Source organism: Corapipo altera, unplaced genomic scaffold (assembly GCF_003945725.1).
Source record: "Corapipo altera isolate COAL_440 unplaced genomic scaffold, ASM394572v1 0, whole genome shotgun sequence".
Classification (NCBI taxonomy): domain Eukaryota; kingdom Metazoa; phylum Chordata; class Aves; order Passeriformes; family Pipridae; genus Corapipo; species Corapipo altera.
Window position 1 is genome coordinate 25,734,345 of NW_020884872.1, and position 17,434 is coordinate 25,751,778.

The window sequence follows — 17,434 nt, forward strand, 5'->3', positions numbered from 1 at the left end:
GCTTAGCCTGCAGTAGTACAACATTCTAGCTTTTTCTCTGCAAAGCTGTGTTGCAGCATTGCACTGACAACTTCACTCTTTCAGGCAAACCTGACTGGTACTGCAGGTCTCTGTTATTTTGTGTTGCTGTTTCTTAAATGGCGTTTTTTGAGAAAGTCCAAATGGTAATAGGTCAGCTGAACGGCAGTTGCATTAATCACACAGAAAATGCAGAGCAGGGTAGTATAAAATAGAGTAAGAGTCCATGGTCTGGGTTTTAAGAGAGATCTTACGAGTCAGTCTCAAAGTAATGTACCTAAACCTTTCTTTCCTCCAAGATAGCCAGCACTAAAGCACTAAATCTCTTGTGTACAACATGCAGATGATATATTATTCATTTCTTTGAGCAAGAAGCCAAATGTGGTTTTCCTTTTCAGAAATAGGGTACCATAGAATGCTAGTATCCACCTGCTTCTGTTCTTACTGTAATTACAATGTGGTAAGTGAGCTTCTGTTCTCTTTGCTTCCAGATGGCTGCAGTTGGAATAACAGAAAATGTCAAAGGTGATGCAAAAAAATTTGAAATCTGGTATAATGCAAGGGAAGAAGTTTACATTATACAGGTAAATAATATGCCTCTCTTTGGGGGGGGGGGAAAGGAGAGAGAGGAAAAAAAAGAGAAGCAGAAGTCTAACCCTAATCCTCTGTTATATCACTAATAGAGTGTGATGAGGAAATGTAGGATGAAAAAAAACCAAACCACCACCAGATTAATTCATAAGGAAGTTTCTTAATATATTTTAATTGAAGAGTCTCCTGGGGGAAAAATGAATCACATTCTACAATATCCACAGAGGATATTGTGTACACCATTGCTATAGCTGCCACTGACTCGGGCCGATTGTTGCCCAGCTCTGCCAACTGCCAAGCCAAGTGGATGGCTTGGGGGAGATGGGGTTTTACTGTCACACATGCATAGCCTCTGCCTCAGCATGTTCCAGTTGCTACAACTAATTTGTAGCAGAAGGACTGGAGATGGAGTTTTGTCTGCCCCTCTGGAAAAATTCCTCTGAGGCTGTGCTTTGGCATCCAGCTATTTGTGTAATAAATATTCTGTGCTTGATGGCTGATTGTATTTATTTTTGGGTAGGCACCAACCCCTGAAGTTAAAACTACTTGGGTAAATGAAATAAGAAAAGTGCTGACGAGTCAACTGCAGGCATGCAGAGGTAAAATATTTTGGAGATACATATATATTTAATCTCTTTTCTCTTTGAACTTCAAATCCTGCCCAGTATATCTTCTCTGTGTAGGACACAAATCTATTTTAATAGTTCTTTTTCTTTCCTCCATTATAGAAGCTAGTCAGCACAGGACACTAGAGCAAACACAGAGCTTACCTCTACCTCTACCAGCATCATCTTGTGCAAGGTAAGTATACATGTTGTCAAATCAGCCTGGCTGTCTTGTAAATATACTAATACATCTGGTTTGCATTACTTCATTAATCCTATCCCTTAATACTGGTCCTTGTGTTTAAGGCTTTTTAGTTCTCTTCCTACTATAAAGCTATAGAGCTTTGATTTTATACATATCCAGAACTGCTAAACTGAGCAGCAATGGCTTGGACTTTGCCAGTTGATAGAAAATAACACAGAAAAGTCATTTTCTGTGCCAGCCAAAATCCTGGTGATATTATGGGTCTGCTTGTTGAACAGCTAATTATATATGTTACAGTCCAGATAAGAGTTTTATGGAGCAGCCTTTTTCCTCCTTCATTGTTCTTTTCTTTCATGTGGATTAAACTTTTCTTTCTTTTCCAATGTCCAATGTAACATTCCTTTTTGTCTTTTTCAGGGCATTATCTTTTCTCTGTCTCTTGTTCTTTTTTTCCAATTTTCCTTTTTTTTTTTTTACGTAAGTGATATGTAAATTCTTCCAGTGTCTCAACTCCTGAGTCAAGTTTTTCTTGTTTTGCATCTTTCACCATATCAACCTGTATATTCTTCTGTCCCTTACCTGCTGCTCTGTCCTTGTCTGACAGCTCTTCACTGCTACTCTGTTTTTTCATATGTGTATATCTATGTACCCATAAGCCCATGTGCTCCTATCTTCAGTTTCCACATGGTGCGTGCTCAAATATGCATTGGTAGCTCTCTACACTGCACCTTTTATGCATCTACTTATTGCTTAGGAAGAATTTCCCAGATATATAGTATTTGTGGAGTGTCTTTCTCTATTTCATTCCCAAATGGAGGTGTGATGGGAATACAACTGCAAGATCCACCCCAAGGACTTTGTTCATCCCTCATCTGTTCCTGTGTTAAGAGCTTCCAAGAGGCAGCTCCTTTATCTTTCTTCTTTTTTTCCTAATGTGTTCAGGAGGAACCTGTAGGCTGCAAATGAGAGGAAGCTGTCCTGAGCCATCTTTTCAGTAGCTCCCACTGCCATAGTTCATGCAATTGCAGCCAGTTAGGAGAGGTGTTTCTCATTTGTATGTGCTCATGGTCTTTAAATGCACAATGAGCAATTACTTTCTCAGTCCTGGAAGCTATGATTTGGGAAGTAGCAAATAAATGTTTTTCAGCCTATATGTATATATGTAAAAGACAAACTGTGACTGAAGGTCCTCACCCCTGTTCAGACCCAAATTTGCTAGAAATGGATTGATTGTCTTAATTTTCTTCCAATAAACAGTCCTTCACGAAACCACATCAGAAATACCAAAAAAATGGAGGAGAAAAAAGCTGATCTCACAAGTCTAGAAGGTTATGTCACTACAGTAGCACCAAAGTACCCTGAGAAAGGCAAAGGTGAGTTTACACGTGCGTGTAGTTGTCTTTAATTGTGAAAAGCATGCCTTGCACTGCAGTTGCACAGGCAGATCCACCAGCAGAGTAGCCACGGTAGTGCAGGGAAGGCAGCATGACTCCTGAATAAGCAGGGCTTTGCTGCTTTCAACCCTAAGGCAGCCCACCAACAAAGTGCTGCCCACACTGCACCAACATGTTGGTCCCGTCTGTCCTTAGCTTGGGCTTGATTTCTGCACTCCAGTGCGTGGTGTGGGCAGGCCCAAAGCCATTTTGAATAAATGGTCGCCGAAAAGCAGATGGGAACTACTTGTGAGACTGAAGTCTGCAGTAGGTCTTCCCTTAAACCTGCCCATCTTCTCAGGGTTCTCTTCCTCTGTATAAGTTTATTGCCATTACCTGTTCTAAAGAGGTTTGGTTTGTTTTGTTTTTTCTCTTTAATTTTGTTCCAATCATGGAAATTATTTACTGAACCAGTGGCAGTACAAGGTCCTGCACAGCAAGAACAACTGGCCGCACATGTTGTACCTGGACTTTCACTCGTCCTTTCTCATCCTAACATGCAAGTTCCCTGGCAGGGCTGCAAAAGACTTTTTGCCTTGATCTTTTCATGGCCTTCTATCTTTTCTTTCTGTGTCTCTTTCTTTCTTTGTAGACAACAGTAGCTCTACCTCAGAATGCTCTGTACTGTCAAAAAAGCGCTTTACACTGCAGGGCTTTACTAAACTGAAAAGTCAGAAAGGTAATTTTAAAAAAAGCTAGACTGTCTTCTGTGTAAGGCTGTAATTGAAGTATCACCTTGTATGTGTGTGTAGTGTGATAGGTTTTCAGTGTACACACTAGCTTGTTCTTCTAAGGTCAAGCTAGGTTCCTAAGTCAGTGCCACTGACAGGGAGATTTCAAGAGAAAGCAGCTGCAGAGTGGGAGGGGGAGATACAGCTGGGAAAAGTGGGGCTGTTGGAGATGCAAGGGAAGGAGTGCAATGTCTCCAATCTCACTGTCAAGGCCAAAGAAGGAGTGCCTCATTCCTGTAGAAAAACTAGAGGAAGGAAGTTGTCATCTGATAAGACACCTGGCCTGCTTCTAGCTTCAGTGGATCTGCCCCAAATGCACTTGTACTTGGCAAAAAGGAATCAAGGTTTTATAGAGTATTTCTGTATTGGCATCCATTCTAACAAAACTCCCAAAGCATAACTACAGCAGAATGTGGCTGACAATGTTGTTTTCCTGGATAGAAAAATAAATACAGATTTCTCTATTCTTCTAGAAATGGTCTTTACTTCTTTTTTTCTAAAACAGGCAATAGGAGTCTGAGACCTTTCTTGCTTCCTCCTGCCAAGTAATCGCACTGGTACAGTCACTTCTTGCTTTGAACAGCTGTCTTTGAACAGTATCAATTGCATTAAGATGATGGCACTTGTTCAAGAGCATGATATTTTTTCCCCAAAAATATCTTTCCAGAATGCCTTTTGAAACCTGATTACCTTTGAGTTCTTTCTGGAGAGACACTAGGGTTGTATATCTAATGCTAATGAGGTGAGCACTAATATCCCATGCTTGCCTTGACAGAAACTCCATCTCCTTCTGCTAAAAGCCAGACATTGCCAATGATCCTTCTTACAGGACCAGGTATTGCTGTAGCACTAGATTTCTATAAAAATGATTGCTTAATTTGGTAATGTTTGTCTAAACTTGAAGTTAATTATATTCAGTTGATGTCTCATTCATTTAGAAAAGTTTACATATATTTTCTTCTATTACTGTAGAATAAATTTGTCAATTTATTTTCAGATAATTACTTGTAAATAATTAATTTGTTCTTCTACAATGGAACAATGACAGCTAAAATTACATTACAGAAATCCGCTTGTTTTCCAGTGTAAACTCAAAGGTATTTAGCATGCAATCCACCTATTCTCTTTTTTCCAGTTCTTCAATATCTCTCTTCTGTTTTTTTTGCCTATTCATCCTCCTGCAGCTTCTCCTACCAGTCCTGACAAAAAAGCTAAACGACATGAAGTAGTGAGTGACCCAACTCCTTTTGGTTTAAGAGGTACAGTGATACCACATCTTGTACTCCACAAATATCCACACATCCCTCATGTAATATGTTATGTCAGAGTGCTGGGGATACCTGTAGGGTGCTGTTGTGTGCAGCAGTATTGATATCAGTTGTTCTTCCAAGTGGATCTTTCAGGTTCTGTATACATTGTTTTTGATAGCAAAACCAGTTGAAGTTTTAACTTGGTATCAAATAAAGTAGCATATGGCTAACTAGTTTTTTAGGGGAAGACAGTGGGAAAGAGGTCTGCTGCTGAAGAAATAACCAGAAGCTGGGTGTTTAATGACTTACAAGGGTGTCCAGTTGCTATGAGACACATGGTTTTCCATGTGTTAGCATCCCTCTGACACTGTGCCCCTTGTGGAAAGGATTTAACTTTTAAAAAAAGAAAAAAAAAATCTGAAACTCATGTATCCAGATCACTGTCATGTGGAATTTCCATTTTAGATCTGCATTTCTTACAGTAGTCACTGCCCTGTTGCATCTTTCTTTGGGTGATAGTGGGCAATTCTCACCACCCTGTGAACCCCAAATGACTTAACTTGAACCCCTTGCAGCAGTTTGCCTCCTGTTCTCCTAGCTCACAGCTAAGCAGAGAATAGAAATGCATTTCAGTTAAACGACCCATTTCTAACCAGTAAGGCTGTTGGTGAAGGTTTCAGTACAAATCCCTAGGGTTAATTCACTAGACAGGACAAGAAGAGCAGTCCTCCTCTTCCTGTCTCTTTCCACCACCATCTCCTTTAGAAAATATTCATCTAAAGATGAAGTTGTTTCAACCTCTACCATCAACCTCCTCTCCAGATTTCCAAAGTCTTTGTCTTACCTGTGGAATTGCAGGTTCAGCTGCTGTGCTACAGAAACTATGCAACACCAGTCACCTTGTCTGAGCAGCAAGCAAAGTAATCCTAGGCTGGACACATGCAGAAACACCGCAGGGGTGGATATGAAAGTTGCAACGTTGATTTTCTGCAGGTAGCAGTCAAAACTCTGAGATCTCCAGGTACCATGGAAATCCTGAGGGCCCAGAAATGCTCTCTGCAGGAAAAAGGGTGTTTTATGGCCCTTTCCATAGATGCTGGAATTTTCCAAGGAAGAGTCCTTGATCATTGCTAACTTACAGTAAAATTATTGAGTCCTTGGAACAGGGTTGTCTGATTTGCTGTTCTGTCCCAGCGCCTCGCACTTTATGAAACTGCTAAACCAACTAAATTAGTTTAAAACATCTACTAACTCCCCTTTGTCTTGCACCTTCCGATCTTTTTTCTGACACTTCATCTCTTCTCCTTCCCCAGTTCAAAGAGGGATAAGCAGGCAGCTGACCCAGGTGTTTTGGGGTGAAACTGCACCACATGATGATCACAACTTCCCAGTGCAGTGCATTGCCCCCACTCATTTCCTTTCACTGCTGTATTGCTCTGATTTGCATGCAGTGAGCTCAAGGAAAATGATTTAGTGTCAGAATCACATGTTGTAGGCAGGTCATAGCTCTGTGAAGAAACTTGAGACAGATTCTGAAGAGAAGCGTCAAATGGTTTTCCTGGCACCAATCTTATCTAAACTCATTTCTGCATAACCTTGTCTTTTCTCAAGACTGCCTATCATTTTCTTACCTTTCCTGCCTTTATAGAGAACTCTGATTGTCACACCATGCAGAATACACATATACACATTGAATGTGCATGCATAATTTCAGTGCCCATAGTGACCACTTCCCTTCCCAGTGCCATCTTGTATGAGGAGGAGTAGTATTGTCACTATGGCAGGATCAGGCCTGTCTGCTCTTAGCACATCAACAAAATATAAGGAAAGAAAAGGCTGAGGAACAAGAGCTGTTACACAAAATTTACCAGATCAGCAGGCCAGTGAGTATGAGGCTACAGGCAGAGAACTTTAGTGATTTCCCTTTCTTTTTGGCAACTCATTGGTTCTGTTTCTAATGAGAGCTAGGAACAATTTTGAGAAATCAGGGGGGTTTTTTTGTTCCTTTGTTCTTAACTTGGAAATAAAGGAAAGGGTTTCATCTGTGTCCAACAAGCCAACTAGATGATGTAAGTATCCAAGGAAATTATCATGGAATACAGCAGGAATTTGTTACTCAGTTTCTTCACAGATGGAAGTTCATTCTTAACCCTGGACAGGGCCAAATGGGTCAGTACTTCTAATCTTGTGCAGGTCATCCAGCAGCACAGGCGAGGTAAAAATCCCACTCTGTTTGGTGTGCTCTGGGTGTGATTTAATTCTATGATTCTTAGATTTCTTTGGCTTTACTCTGGTGTTCAGTTTTTTCCTCAGGCACTGGCATGACCAGCCTTGGAAGCAGTGAAGCACAAAAATGCTGGTGCCTTCTCAACTTAACTAATAGCTACATAAAAGTGGGAGGTTTGTTCTTCCTTTCATTCTTTTCATTGAGTTTCATTGTTGTTACTATTTGGCTTGAAACAAAATCTTACTTACAAATATTTCTCTTTTTTATTATGACTTTTTTTTTCATTATGAACTCGATACATTTATTGACAGCTGCTGACATCAATATAAAGCATCTCACTAAAAACTTACCGTACTTTTATTTGGAAAAGGATTTTGTGCACTGTGGATGTGATTCAGCTTTATAAATAAATGAAATGCTTCACCCTGAGAGAGAATAAGGAATAAATGACAGGCAGGAGATTTTTCTTGTAGTGTCTGGTGCAATGACTTAACACCAAGATAACTCAGTGTGCTTAAGTATCCTTGTGTCAGCCTGAACACCCTTAAATAATGAGCTACCTGATCAGGTGAAGTACACAGTACTTGTAGCTTGTGTTGAATTTCTTGACAGCTCTAAGTGCTTAATGGTTTGAAGGAGGCATTCCCCATTCATCCCTTATTCCAGCAGGCTGTTTAGGTTGCTTTGGGTGACATCCCTTGGTGTCAACCTCTTCCCCAAAAGTGTACCTTTCTGTCTTCTATCTCCTCCCAAAAAAAAGAGTATCTATCCACCATTCATCTTTGTATAATATATATTTATTATACAAATATTTATATGTATTTACTTTTTAGTCAGGAATTTGCATTCTCTCCATTCGTTTCTCTTTATATAAATCCAAAGGACCAAATTGTGCATTGCTACAGCTCCATTTACTCTGATGGAAGCAGGCCAGCTTTTGCCAGCAATTAATGTCACCCAGTGACTGTAATAACTTTTGTCTGTACAGTTTTTCTCCTGTTCATGTTGATTGCTATAAGAGCTTATCATTGGGAAGAACGTTCCTCCCGGTTGGTAGCTCACTGCTCCTAAGCTAACAGTCAGCTGTTTATTCCACAAGGTTGGGCCAAACCATCCCATTCTCTTGATGCATCTGAAGAAAATGACGGCTGGTCTAGTGCTGAAGAACCACTGAATTCATCAGATGCGGAGGAAGAAGGAGGAGGAGGAGGAGGAGGCGAGATGAAGCTGGTAACCAGAAATGCTTTGCTATTGTACTAAGCAATGATACCAATGCATTGTGTGTGGCAATGTACAGGAATGCTTTTGAAGCTTGCTGGAAGGAAAGTGTCTGCCTTGAAATGCTCAGCTGGGCAAAATTCCTAGGGCAGTGGAGAAGATCCCCTTCTCCTGAATTGGCCCTGTGTTTGTAAATTCAGAAGGTCCATCTGTGCCTTTGCATACCTACAGACTAGTGAGTTGTGTCTGCTTATGCCATGCTACAGCAGTCAAGTGATGACATGATCAGCTACCATGTCAACAGGTTTCCACATGTACATCATGTCACGAGTTTGCCAGCTTGGTATTGTTGGGGTTTTTTTCTTTTATTTTCTGTAGACATATGAATTAATTGTTATAATGGAAGCATTTCACTGAATGTTTTTCAGGGTGTGAGAATTCATGTACTGAATTTGCATGTAATCAATCAGAGTTTTACTGCCTCAGTATGTATATTTACAACCTCTTCAGCATGTAGGTGCATGAGAAAGAAGGGAAAAGTACTATAATTTCATAACAAAAGCTGCAACGTACCTTAAAGTACTCAATAGAAATAATTTGTTTGTTTTTCCTCTGTGTGCATTTAGACTCCTGGTAAATATACAGTTGTGACTGATTATGAGAAAGGAGTTTCTGAAGAATTTACAGTGAAAAGTGGAGATCTAGTTCAACTGATTCGTGAAGGGGAGGATGGACTTTGGTACGCAGATCTGTGTTTGGAAATTTTTATACGCAGAACTGTGTTTGGAAGGCAGATGTTTAGGGCAAAATTTTCAAGGGCATCAAATGAAGCAATCGGACTCTTAATTTTATTTATATATATTTTTTAGGTATGTGAAGAACCTGAGCACTGGTAGAGAAGGTTGGATCCCAGCAAACAATGTGCTGATGCTCATAGGCAATTCAAAATCAGCTCAGTCTTTGAGCAGCTCTGGTAGGTATTTTAAATGAGATTATTGTGTCTCTGGAGATTCCTGTTATCAAAGAAAGTAATGAAAAACAACCACTATATAATATTTTCTTGCGTTGTTTTTTTTTTTCCTTTCATTCCAGAATCAGGCACTGCCTCCAGCACTTTGAGCACATCATCAAGTTGCAGTGATAGCTGCAATGTCAGCAGTACCAGCTTCTCTGACATTAAGGGCTAATATGAAGTTTTCATTCCACTTCTATGGAAGGTGAATTCAGAGACTGTCATTTGCTGCAGCGTTATGGACATTGGACTCCATCGGAGAACCACCATTCTGTGTTGCCAGCTCTGAGTATTTTTAGTGGTGATTTTACAGGTTCTCACAGAAGATCCCAATGAAAAGTGCATGGAATGTGAAGTTGTAAATAAAAGTTAAATGATTTGAAATAGGGTTTTGTAGAGGTTTATGCTCTGAAGTCTGAAGCTGCCGAGCTCTTAGCATAAAACGCATTTTCTTCTTGATGCACAATCAGGTTTCTGCAGAACTGAAATTTAATTTTGTAACAGCCAGAATCTGAATGTGAGCAAACAAAATGTGTTCAGTGCTCAATGCTCATTGTAAACTAATAACACAGCAATCACTCTACAGGATAAGTATGAGGAAAATAAATCCAAGTTTACAATTTCTTGTCCCCAAAACCCCTTTTCTCCAGGGACATACCTCAGTCAATGCAATGAATGGGACTCTTACAGCAACGACGGAGGAGGTTTGGTTCACCTTTTTGTCTTGGGTCTTCAGGGTATTTGTCTGCTCCCTAGAGACTGGGATACAGATATGACCAATTCACTGACCACAACAGCATCAAAAGAAACTATTATTTTATCCTTTCCAACCTTTTAATGATGTGTGCAATGGAACAGCTCTTTTCTGAGGTATTTTGGTCTCACAACCAAATTCTTTACCAAGATCACTGTGTTTACATAGCCTTGGCAATTTAGTAGTGTCTTTTTCCTTACATAGGTGCACAATGATACACAGATGTTCTTATTCACTAAATGATTTTTTAATAAATGGTAATTGCATGGTTACTTTCAGCTCTCACAATTAACGTGCAGTTACAGACAGGGGAAACTATTGTGGCTGCACTGTGGGTCAAGAGCCTTCCTTCAGTCAAACCTATGAAGGCAGGAAATCCAATGTGTTTTCAGTCTACATAGCGTTTGTTCCAGATTCATTGAAAGAGCAAAAAAACCCAATGACATAATTTTTCTATAAAAGGGGAGCACAGGAGAAAAAAATCTTAGAGAATAGTCAGATTTATGCTACAGATAAATATTTTAATTTTTTTTTAAAGGAAAGGTGATGGTAAACTTGCCACTTTTCAAGTGGCCAATATTGTAAGTTTTCATGTTGTCAGACATTTTTTGCACATCATCCTTAAAAACAGTACAAAACTGTGTGCATGTATAGAATACTGCGTTCATTTCTGTCTAGCTCTCAAATATTTTTGCTTATATGAAAACAGGTTTTTAACTGATTCATGTATCATATTATTTAAAAATAAAGTGGGCACTAAGAGCATAATTTTTCAGAAGTGCTAAGCACAGTAGATTATGTCAATGAGAACTGCTGGTAATCATCAGACCCTCTGATGGCTGAGCCCTGAAGTCTATCATTATGCCAAAATGTTATGTTTTAGAGGCTGCAGCTTAGGAAAGGTAAATGACAAACACTCCTAAGAATGATTTTACACCTGGGTTGTGAAAGCAACCCTACCCCAGACACAATCAAAATGCAGCTGACCATGGTCAGTACAAATTGAAACGTATATATATAAACACACGCATATATTTATGCACATATGTATGTGCATGTATGTGCTTGTGTGTATATATATGTGTGTGTGTGTGTAGATATGTATATGTGTGTAGATATCAATGTAAAAGATGTATTTATAGTCTTCATGCTGCTGAATGTGTCACTTTACAATTCATAAATACTTAGGTTTCTTGCAATACTGCAATATAAAGGCTGATCAGAGTTTTACTTCAGCCAACTTTTTCAATGCAGAAATCCTCTGATCTTTTTTTTAATTATCCCATATAATACTGTGCTGACCAGGAATATTTAGTCTGATATTTAACAATTAAATGGCAACATGAGATTCAGCTTATCTTCATTTATGTAAGTTATTTTGTAAATTATCTGTAACATAATTTGCTTATATATTGCTGTCGTTGCTAGGATGAAACTTGTTTCATTTCTCACTGCAGCCTCATTTGTGTTATTTCAATGGTTTTCTCCACATCACTGCACTTTAATACAACCCATTTCACCATTTCCTTTTTTTACTGCTGTTGTGAATTAGAAGTTCAAAGTCAGAGGTCTCTACTGTAATTAATTTGAATAAATTTCAGCACTTCTTGCTGAATGCCTTTATATAGACATTCTCTGGGGTTTATTTTGTCTCACAGTCTTGAAAGCTTCTTATGAGTATCATATAAAAACAGAGAGAGGCTGGAGGATTTGGAATGAAAAACTAGGGCTGTCCAGCTGTCGGGAGCTGTGTGTTCCAGTCCTCTGCCTGTTCATTCTGGGACCATCTCAGAGAAACACCATTTCACCCTTGTGCTCTGGTCTCACTTACCTGGCACTGGGGAATTAAAGCAGGTTGGGGATAAAAAATGAAAACCGTTACCAGGTAATTGGATTGACTCCCTTTTTCCCATACACCCTTTAATGAAAGAAGGCACATGGCCCTTGGGTTTTCCTGAAAAAAGCTGTGTATCCCATGGTTCGCCTTCTCCTGTAGGCATGCTCCTCTTGATCCTATGGTCTTAGAAGAACAAGTTGGAGGTCCACATCTGGCCACAGCTGGGTGAGAAACAAGACACCATGTTCACTTTCGCAGCATCTGAAGAGGAACATGTTTGCACATCCACTGATTAATGACTTTAAGGACCATCATACCATGGGAGAAGTTGAATTTCACACTGACTGGAGTGATTTGGGCTGAGTGGGTGGCCATGCGCATTACACAATCCAGTTAAGGTGTTACTAGGGTTTGATTGCTTTTTGTTTACTCTTGTTAACACAACAGCACCCTCTATAGTACACAGTCCTATTTTTCTGAGTAAAAGGAGGTCCAACCTTTTTGAGTAGAGTCATATCATACTTGTTAGAGAAAAAGAATGAAGGAATTCCAGCCCAGATCTACCTTAGTGGAAAATAAAGAGTTTTCTGTATAAAAACCTAATAATAATTGATTTCTTTATCACTGGCTCAAAGTTTGAGCACAGTCTTTCATAGGCACAGAAGAAGCTTGCTAGTTGGAACACAAACCCTTTTCTCTGTACTGCACAGATGTCATTGAACAAACCTGACAATGTTGGACCATAGTTCACATCACTTACCTCAAAATGACAGGGACTCCAATTACCCTTCTCTGTCATATGTCAGATGATGTTATGAACTGCACTGTGAAGTCTGGAGTGTCCACACAAGTGCCTAGGTGTGTATGGGCGAGCACCAGATCTGCCTGGAACGAGGAAGCTACCCAAACTCAATTCCCTCAATTAAGGATGTAGGAATAAAAGAGCTGCGTTCTATTGTCCCTTAAGACCTTGTGTAAACTGAGTCTAGAGACCATATTATCAAAATAAGATGTTTAGATGTTGAGGCAGCTTCTCCAGGCTTTCATTTGAAAGGAGATGAATGTTTATTCGTTCCACATCCATTGATGAGACAGCAAGGTCCCCAGCTGCATTTAAAAGACTACTAGACTAGATTTGCCAGTGGTGCTGTTACAGCTGTGATGGTCTCAGGACACAGTCATGAAAACCTCTGTAGCAGAGTTAATATCTCTCATTGCCAACTGAGATAGGTGGCATGAAACAGACAAACTTTGTGGCAAACTTTATCTTTTTTCTTCATTTATTCTCTAGGTATCTTCAAATATTCCCCTCAAGCAACAAAAGAAAAGAAAGAACATCAAAACTAAAAACTACTATGTTAAGCATTTGTATTCAGAGCTGGTCGCAAAAAAAAAATAATCAAAAATATTATATCCCAATTTCTGTTTCCTCTTTTTGAGAATAATTGCTGTATGGAGATACAGAACTCCATCAAGCAGACAAGTAATTTTCTCCTGGAAAGAACTAGTTCTTTTTTTGAAGTCTAAATCCCAAATAATTTGCTTTAAAGTTTAGCAGCTTGATACTTATATATTTATAGATTACTACAACAGAAAAAAAATTATTGACTTCATCACAGGCTTGGCTTGCTTTTAATTACTCTGATGAATGAATAATGGCAACTATTATTATTATTGGAGATTTAAATTTAATTTTCTGTGAATTTCTGAAGCAGCTCATTCCAAAGGCATTCTTGCCTAGACACAGCCTTGTCAACTTACTCAAATGTTCTCTTACAGCCTCTTCAAAATGGAATTTATTGATTTTTTTTTAATTGTTCCTGAGCCCTGACTAGAAAACTCACGCTTAAATGACCAGTGACTTGTTGGATCAGATCAAGTTGCCCAGTTCCAAATAGCTTCCATGCATCTTCTCTCTGACCCAAAATGTGAAACTAAAAATAGAAAAATTGTGTTTTTCTTTTAAAAATGTGAGTAGAAAACAAAGCAAAAATAAAGAAGGACATGTTCTAAGATATCAGTTCATCATGTCTTCCAGGCTCATGTTTTTGCTTTTGATTTTTTATTTCACATTGTAATATTGTTCATGTTTAATTTTTTTAACTATTTATTTTTTTAAATAGAGCAACATTGGCACATCAAACACGTACACTAAAAATATCATAATATTTTCTGAGCAGCTGTCCCCAGACTGATTCTAGTAGCACCCATGAGCAGCAGGGATGCATGTTTGCATTAATATATATTCACTTTTAATTGAATAGCAGATTATTTTTCTTGAAATTGCTCAGAAAACATAAGCCAAGCCTAAAGCCTGCACTGGCAAGATTTATAGAGCAGGACACCAGGGCAATTTTCATGAACTACAGCAGGACCACACAGGAAGGAAAACAAAGTAACACTTAGGGGAAGAAAACACTTCTGGGAAGGAAAAGCAAACTGCTGTTTGCTCCTCTGGTTGGTGTCATGGTTTAGCCCTAGCCAGCAGCTAACCACTATGCAGCTGCTCACTCGCTCCCTCCCTCCCACCCAGTAGGCTGGGGAGGAGAATCAAGAACAGAAAAGTAGAGGACTTGTGGGTTGAGATAAGAACACTTCAATAATTGGAACGAAGTAAAATATACTAATGATAATGATATAATAACAACAACAATAATAGTAATAGTAACAGAGGGAGAAAAGCCAAGAAAGGATAAGTGCTGCAAAATGCAATTACTCGGCACCTGCAGATCGATGCCCCCCCCCTCACTGATCAGCAATTGGCCCCTTCCAGGTAACTCCTCAGTTTATATAGTGGGCATGACATCCTGTGGTGTGGAATATCCCTTTGGCCAGTTTGAGTCACCTATCCTGGCCATGCTCCCTCACAGTTTCTTGTGCAGGTCCTCACTGGCAGAGTGTGAGACACTGAAAAGTCCCTGACTTAGGTAAGCACTACTTAGCAACAGCCAAAACATCAGCATGTTATCAACATTATCCTCATAATGAATTCAAAAAACCCAGCATTGTAGCAGTTACTAGGAAGAAAATGAACTCTATCCCAGCCAAAACCAGCACAGTATTTAGCACTTTATATTCTATAGCACGTACATCATTCCAAGTCCCACACTATCAAATACCCCATCACCTTTCCCATCTTTGGATAGTTATACACACAGATACCATTCTCTTAGCCTATAGACCATACTTATAAAAATCCACTGAGTTCATTTAGTTCATGACCTCGGTCCCCATCTGTCATAACAGTCTTTCAGGGCAGGAAAGATGGCATGTGGTATTTGGATTGTTGCATGGTGAACCGAGTTCTGATTCCATCACTGCTGCACAAACATCTGTTGCATGATGTGAAGAGGGGACCCTCCCTTTGAACATTCAACCCAGCATGAGTAACTGGGGTGCCAGGAGGAGCTGTGTGCTTCAGAAGCAATCACTGCCAAAGCGGCTCTGACATCTTCATAAGCTGCCAGTGTCTCTTTATCAGCTGGAATATAGCGGGCTTTGGATCCTCTGGTGTCAACCGTGAGTTTCCCCTGTGCTTCCTGCCAGAGGTTCCAGATAGGACTGTTCTTCCTGTGGTGTAAAGCACATTCTTTACATCTTGCCCTGTTTGCACTGAACCGAGGACTACTGCGTGAACTATCTCCTGGATTTGTTCAAAGGCTTGTTGTTACTCAGGGTGAAACCGTTTGAAATCATTCTTCTTCCTGGTCACTTGATAGAGAGAGATGACAATCAGACTGCAATTTGGGATGCGCATTCTCCAGAAACCTGCAACACCTAGGAAAGCTGTGTTTGTTTCTAGCTAGCTGGTGGAGACATTGCTGTTATTTTGTTGATCACAACCATTGGGATGTGGCAACACCCATCTTGCCATTGTATCCCCTAAAACTGAATTTCCTGTGCACAGCCCTTGACCTTTACTTTGTTTTATGGCAAAACTGCCTTTCAGAAGGATTTAACTATTTTCTTCCTTTTCTCAAAAACTTCTTCTGTTGTATCATCCCACATGACGCTATTATCGATACATTGCAGATGTTCCAGAGCTTCAACCTATTCCAGTGCAGTCTGGATGTGTCCATGGCAGATGGTAAGCCTGTGCTTACACCCCTGGGTCAGTCATTTTCAGCTGTACTGGACACCCCTCCAAGTGAAATCAAACTGGAGCGTGAGTAGCCCCAGTGCTTGGTAACAGAATGTCAGCAGCTTCAGAGCCTGTTGCTGGGATTTGAATCCCTCTCTTCCTCCTTTGAGTAGCAGTGCTCGTCATGGGGTTTGGGGCCAGGCTGGTTTTAAGGGTATTCAAAGGATACTAAAAACATTTAAAATTTTCAAATGCTACTTTAATCAGTCTGGAGGGCTTCTGAAGATGGAAGACAGGTAGGCAGGCAGGCACGGAGGGAGAGAGGGAGGAAGGAGTCTCCTCAATAGATTGGTTCTGCAAGGAAAAAAGGCTAAAGGTGTAATTTTTAATAATTCCCAATAGATGGCTCCCGAAATACAGAGGTCATGCCAATGCTGAGAACACATCAGACTAGTTTCACGACCAGCAATTCTATCAGACTGTAAGCCAATACTGTGAAGTACAACAAAATTACAGCCATAGCCCAGGTCCCACAGGTGATGAACACCAAAACAGCAAAGAAAGGCTGCAAGTAAGGTATTGCACAACACAACCCTGAGAACAAGCACAACCACTCTGATGGCAAATAAACCAACATTGGGACCAGTGACAATTAAACCAATGCAATGAAAGCTTATAATGAACTTAATTTAATATGCTCTATAATGAACTTAATTTAATATGCTCTGGTTGGATCAGTTGTTAACTTTCCAGGCCCCACGCTGGGCACCAAGGGGGCTGTTGTGGTTTAAACCCAGCCTGCAACTAGTTACCAGGCAACTGCTCACTCACTGCCCACTTCCCTATGGGATGAGGAGGAGAATCAGGACAAAAAAACGAAGCAAAATTTGTGGGTTGAAATAAGAACCATTTAATAATTAAACCAAAATAAAATACAATATTAATAATACTAATATAATAATAATAATAGTATAAAAAGGAGACACAGAGAGAGAGAGAGAAAAACCCAAGAGAAACAAGTGAGGCACAATACAATTGCTCATCATCCACTGACCGATGCCCAACCCATTCCCAGGCAGCGATTGTCCCCTTCCAGCCAACTTCCCCAGTTTGTCTACTGAACATGACATCCTATGGAATGGAATATCCCTTTGGCCAGTTTGGATCACCTGTCCTGACCATGCTCCCTCATAGCTTCTTGTGCACCTGCTCACTGGCAGAGCATGGCAAACTGAAAAGTCCCTGACAGGGTAAGCACTGCTCAGCAACAGCCAAAACATCAGTGTGTTATCAACATTATCCTCATACTGAATCCAAAACCCAGCACTGTACCAGCTACTAAGAAGAAAATTAACTCTGTCAGCTGAAACCAGGAGCCTTGGGGTCTAAGACAGTAAAAGGAAAGAGGGCTCTTTAAAAACATAGCTCTTTAGGCAAAGAACTGGTCTAGCTGAAGTTAGTAGGAAACACCT

At 39.9% G+C, this 17,434-nt stretch overlaps 1 protein-coding gene across 10 annotated transcripts in view; it reads left to right on the top strand.

Annotated features, from left to right (window-relative positions):
* MCF2L (MCF.2 cell line derived transforming sequence like) overlaps positions 1-11,671 on the top strand; it is a 159,209-nt gene extending 147,538 nt beyond the window's left edge. For 6 of the 10 annotated variants that reach the window (XM_027640237.1, XM_027640245.1, XM_027640271.1 and 3 more), the window contains 11 exons: positions 510-602; positions 1,130-1,208; positions 1,338-1,410; positions 2,677-2,792; positions 3,445-3,531; positions 4,359-4,418; positions 4,768-4,842; positions 8,160-8,290; positions 8,905-9,017; positions 9,148-9,251; positions 9,371-11,671. In XM_027640237.1, coding sequence (XP_027496038.1) covers positions 510-602; positions 1,130-1,208; positions 1,338-1,410; positions 2,677-2,792; positions 3,445-3,531; positions 4,359-4,418; positions 4,768-4,842; positions 8,160-8,290; positions 8,905-9,017; positions 9,148-9,251; positions 9,371-9,465 — 1,026 coding nt within the window. In that variant the 3' untranslated portion in view covers positions 9,466-11,671. The remainder of the gene's footprint in view (positions 1-509; positions 603-1,129; positions 1,209-1,337; positions 1,411-2,676; positions 2,793-3,444; positions 3,532-4,358; positions 4,419-4,767; positions 4,843-8,159; positions 8,291-8,904; positions 9,018-9,147; positions 9,252-9,370) is intronic. The other 4 variants (XM_027640303.1, XM_027640312.1, XM_027640265.1 and 1 more) reach the window with 3 other exon arrangements.
* Positions 11,672-17,434: the final 5,763 nt, after the last annotated feature.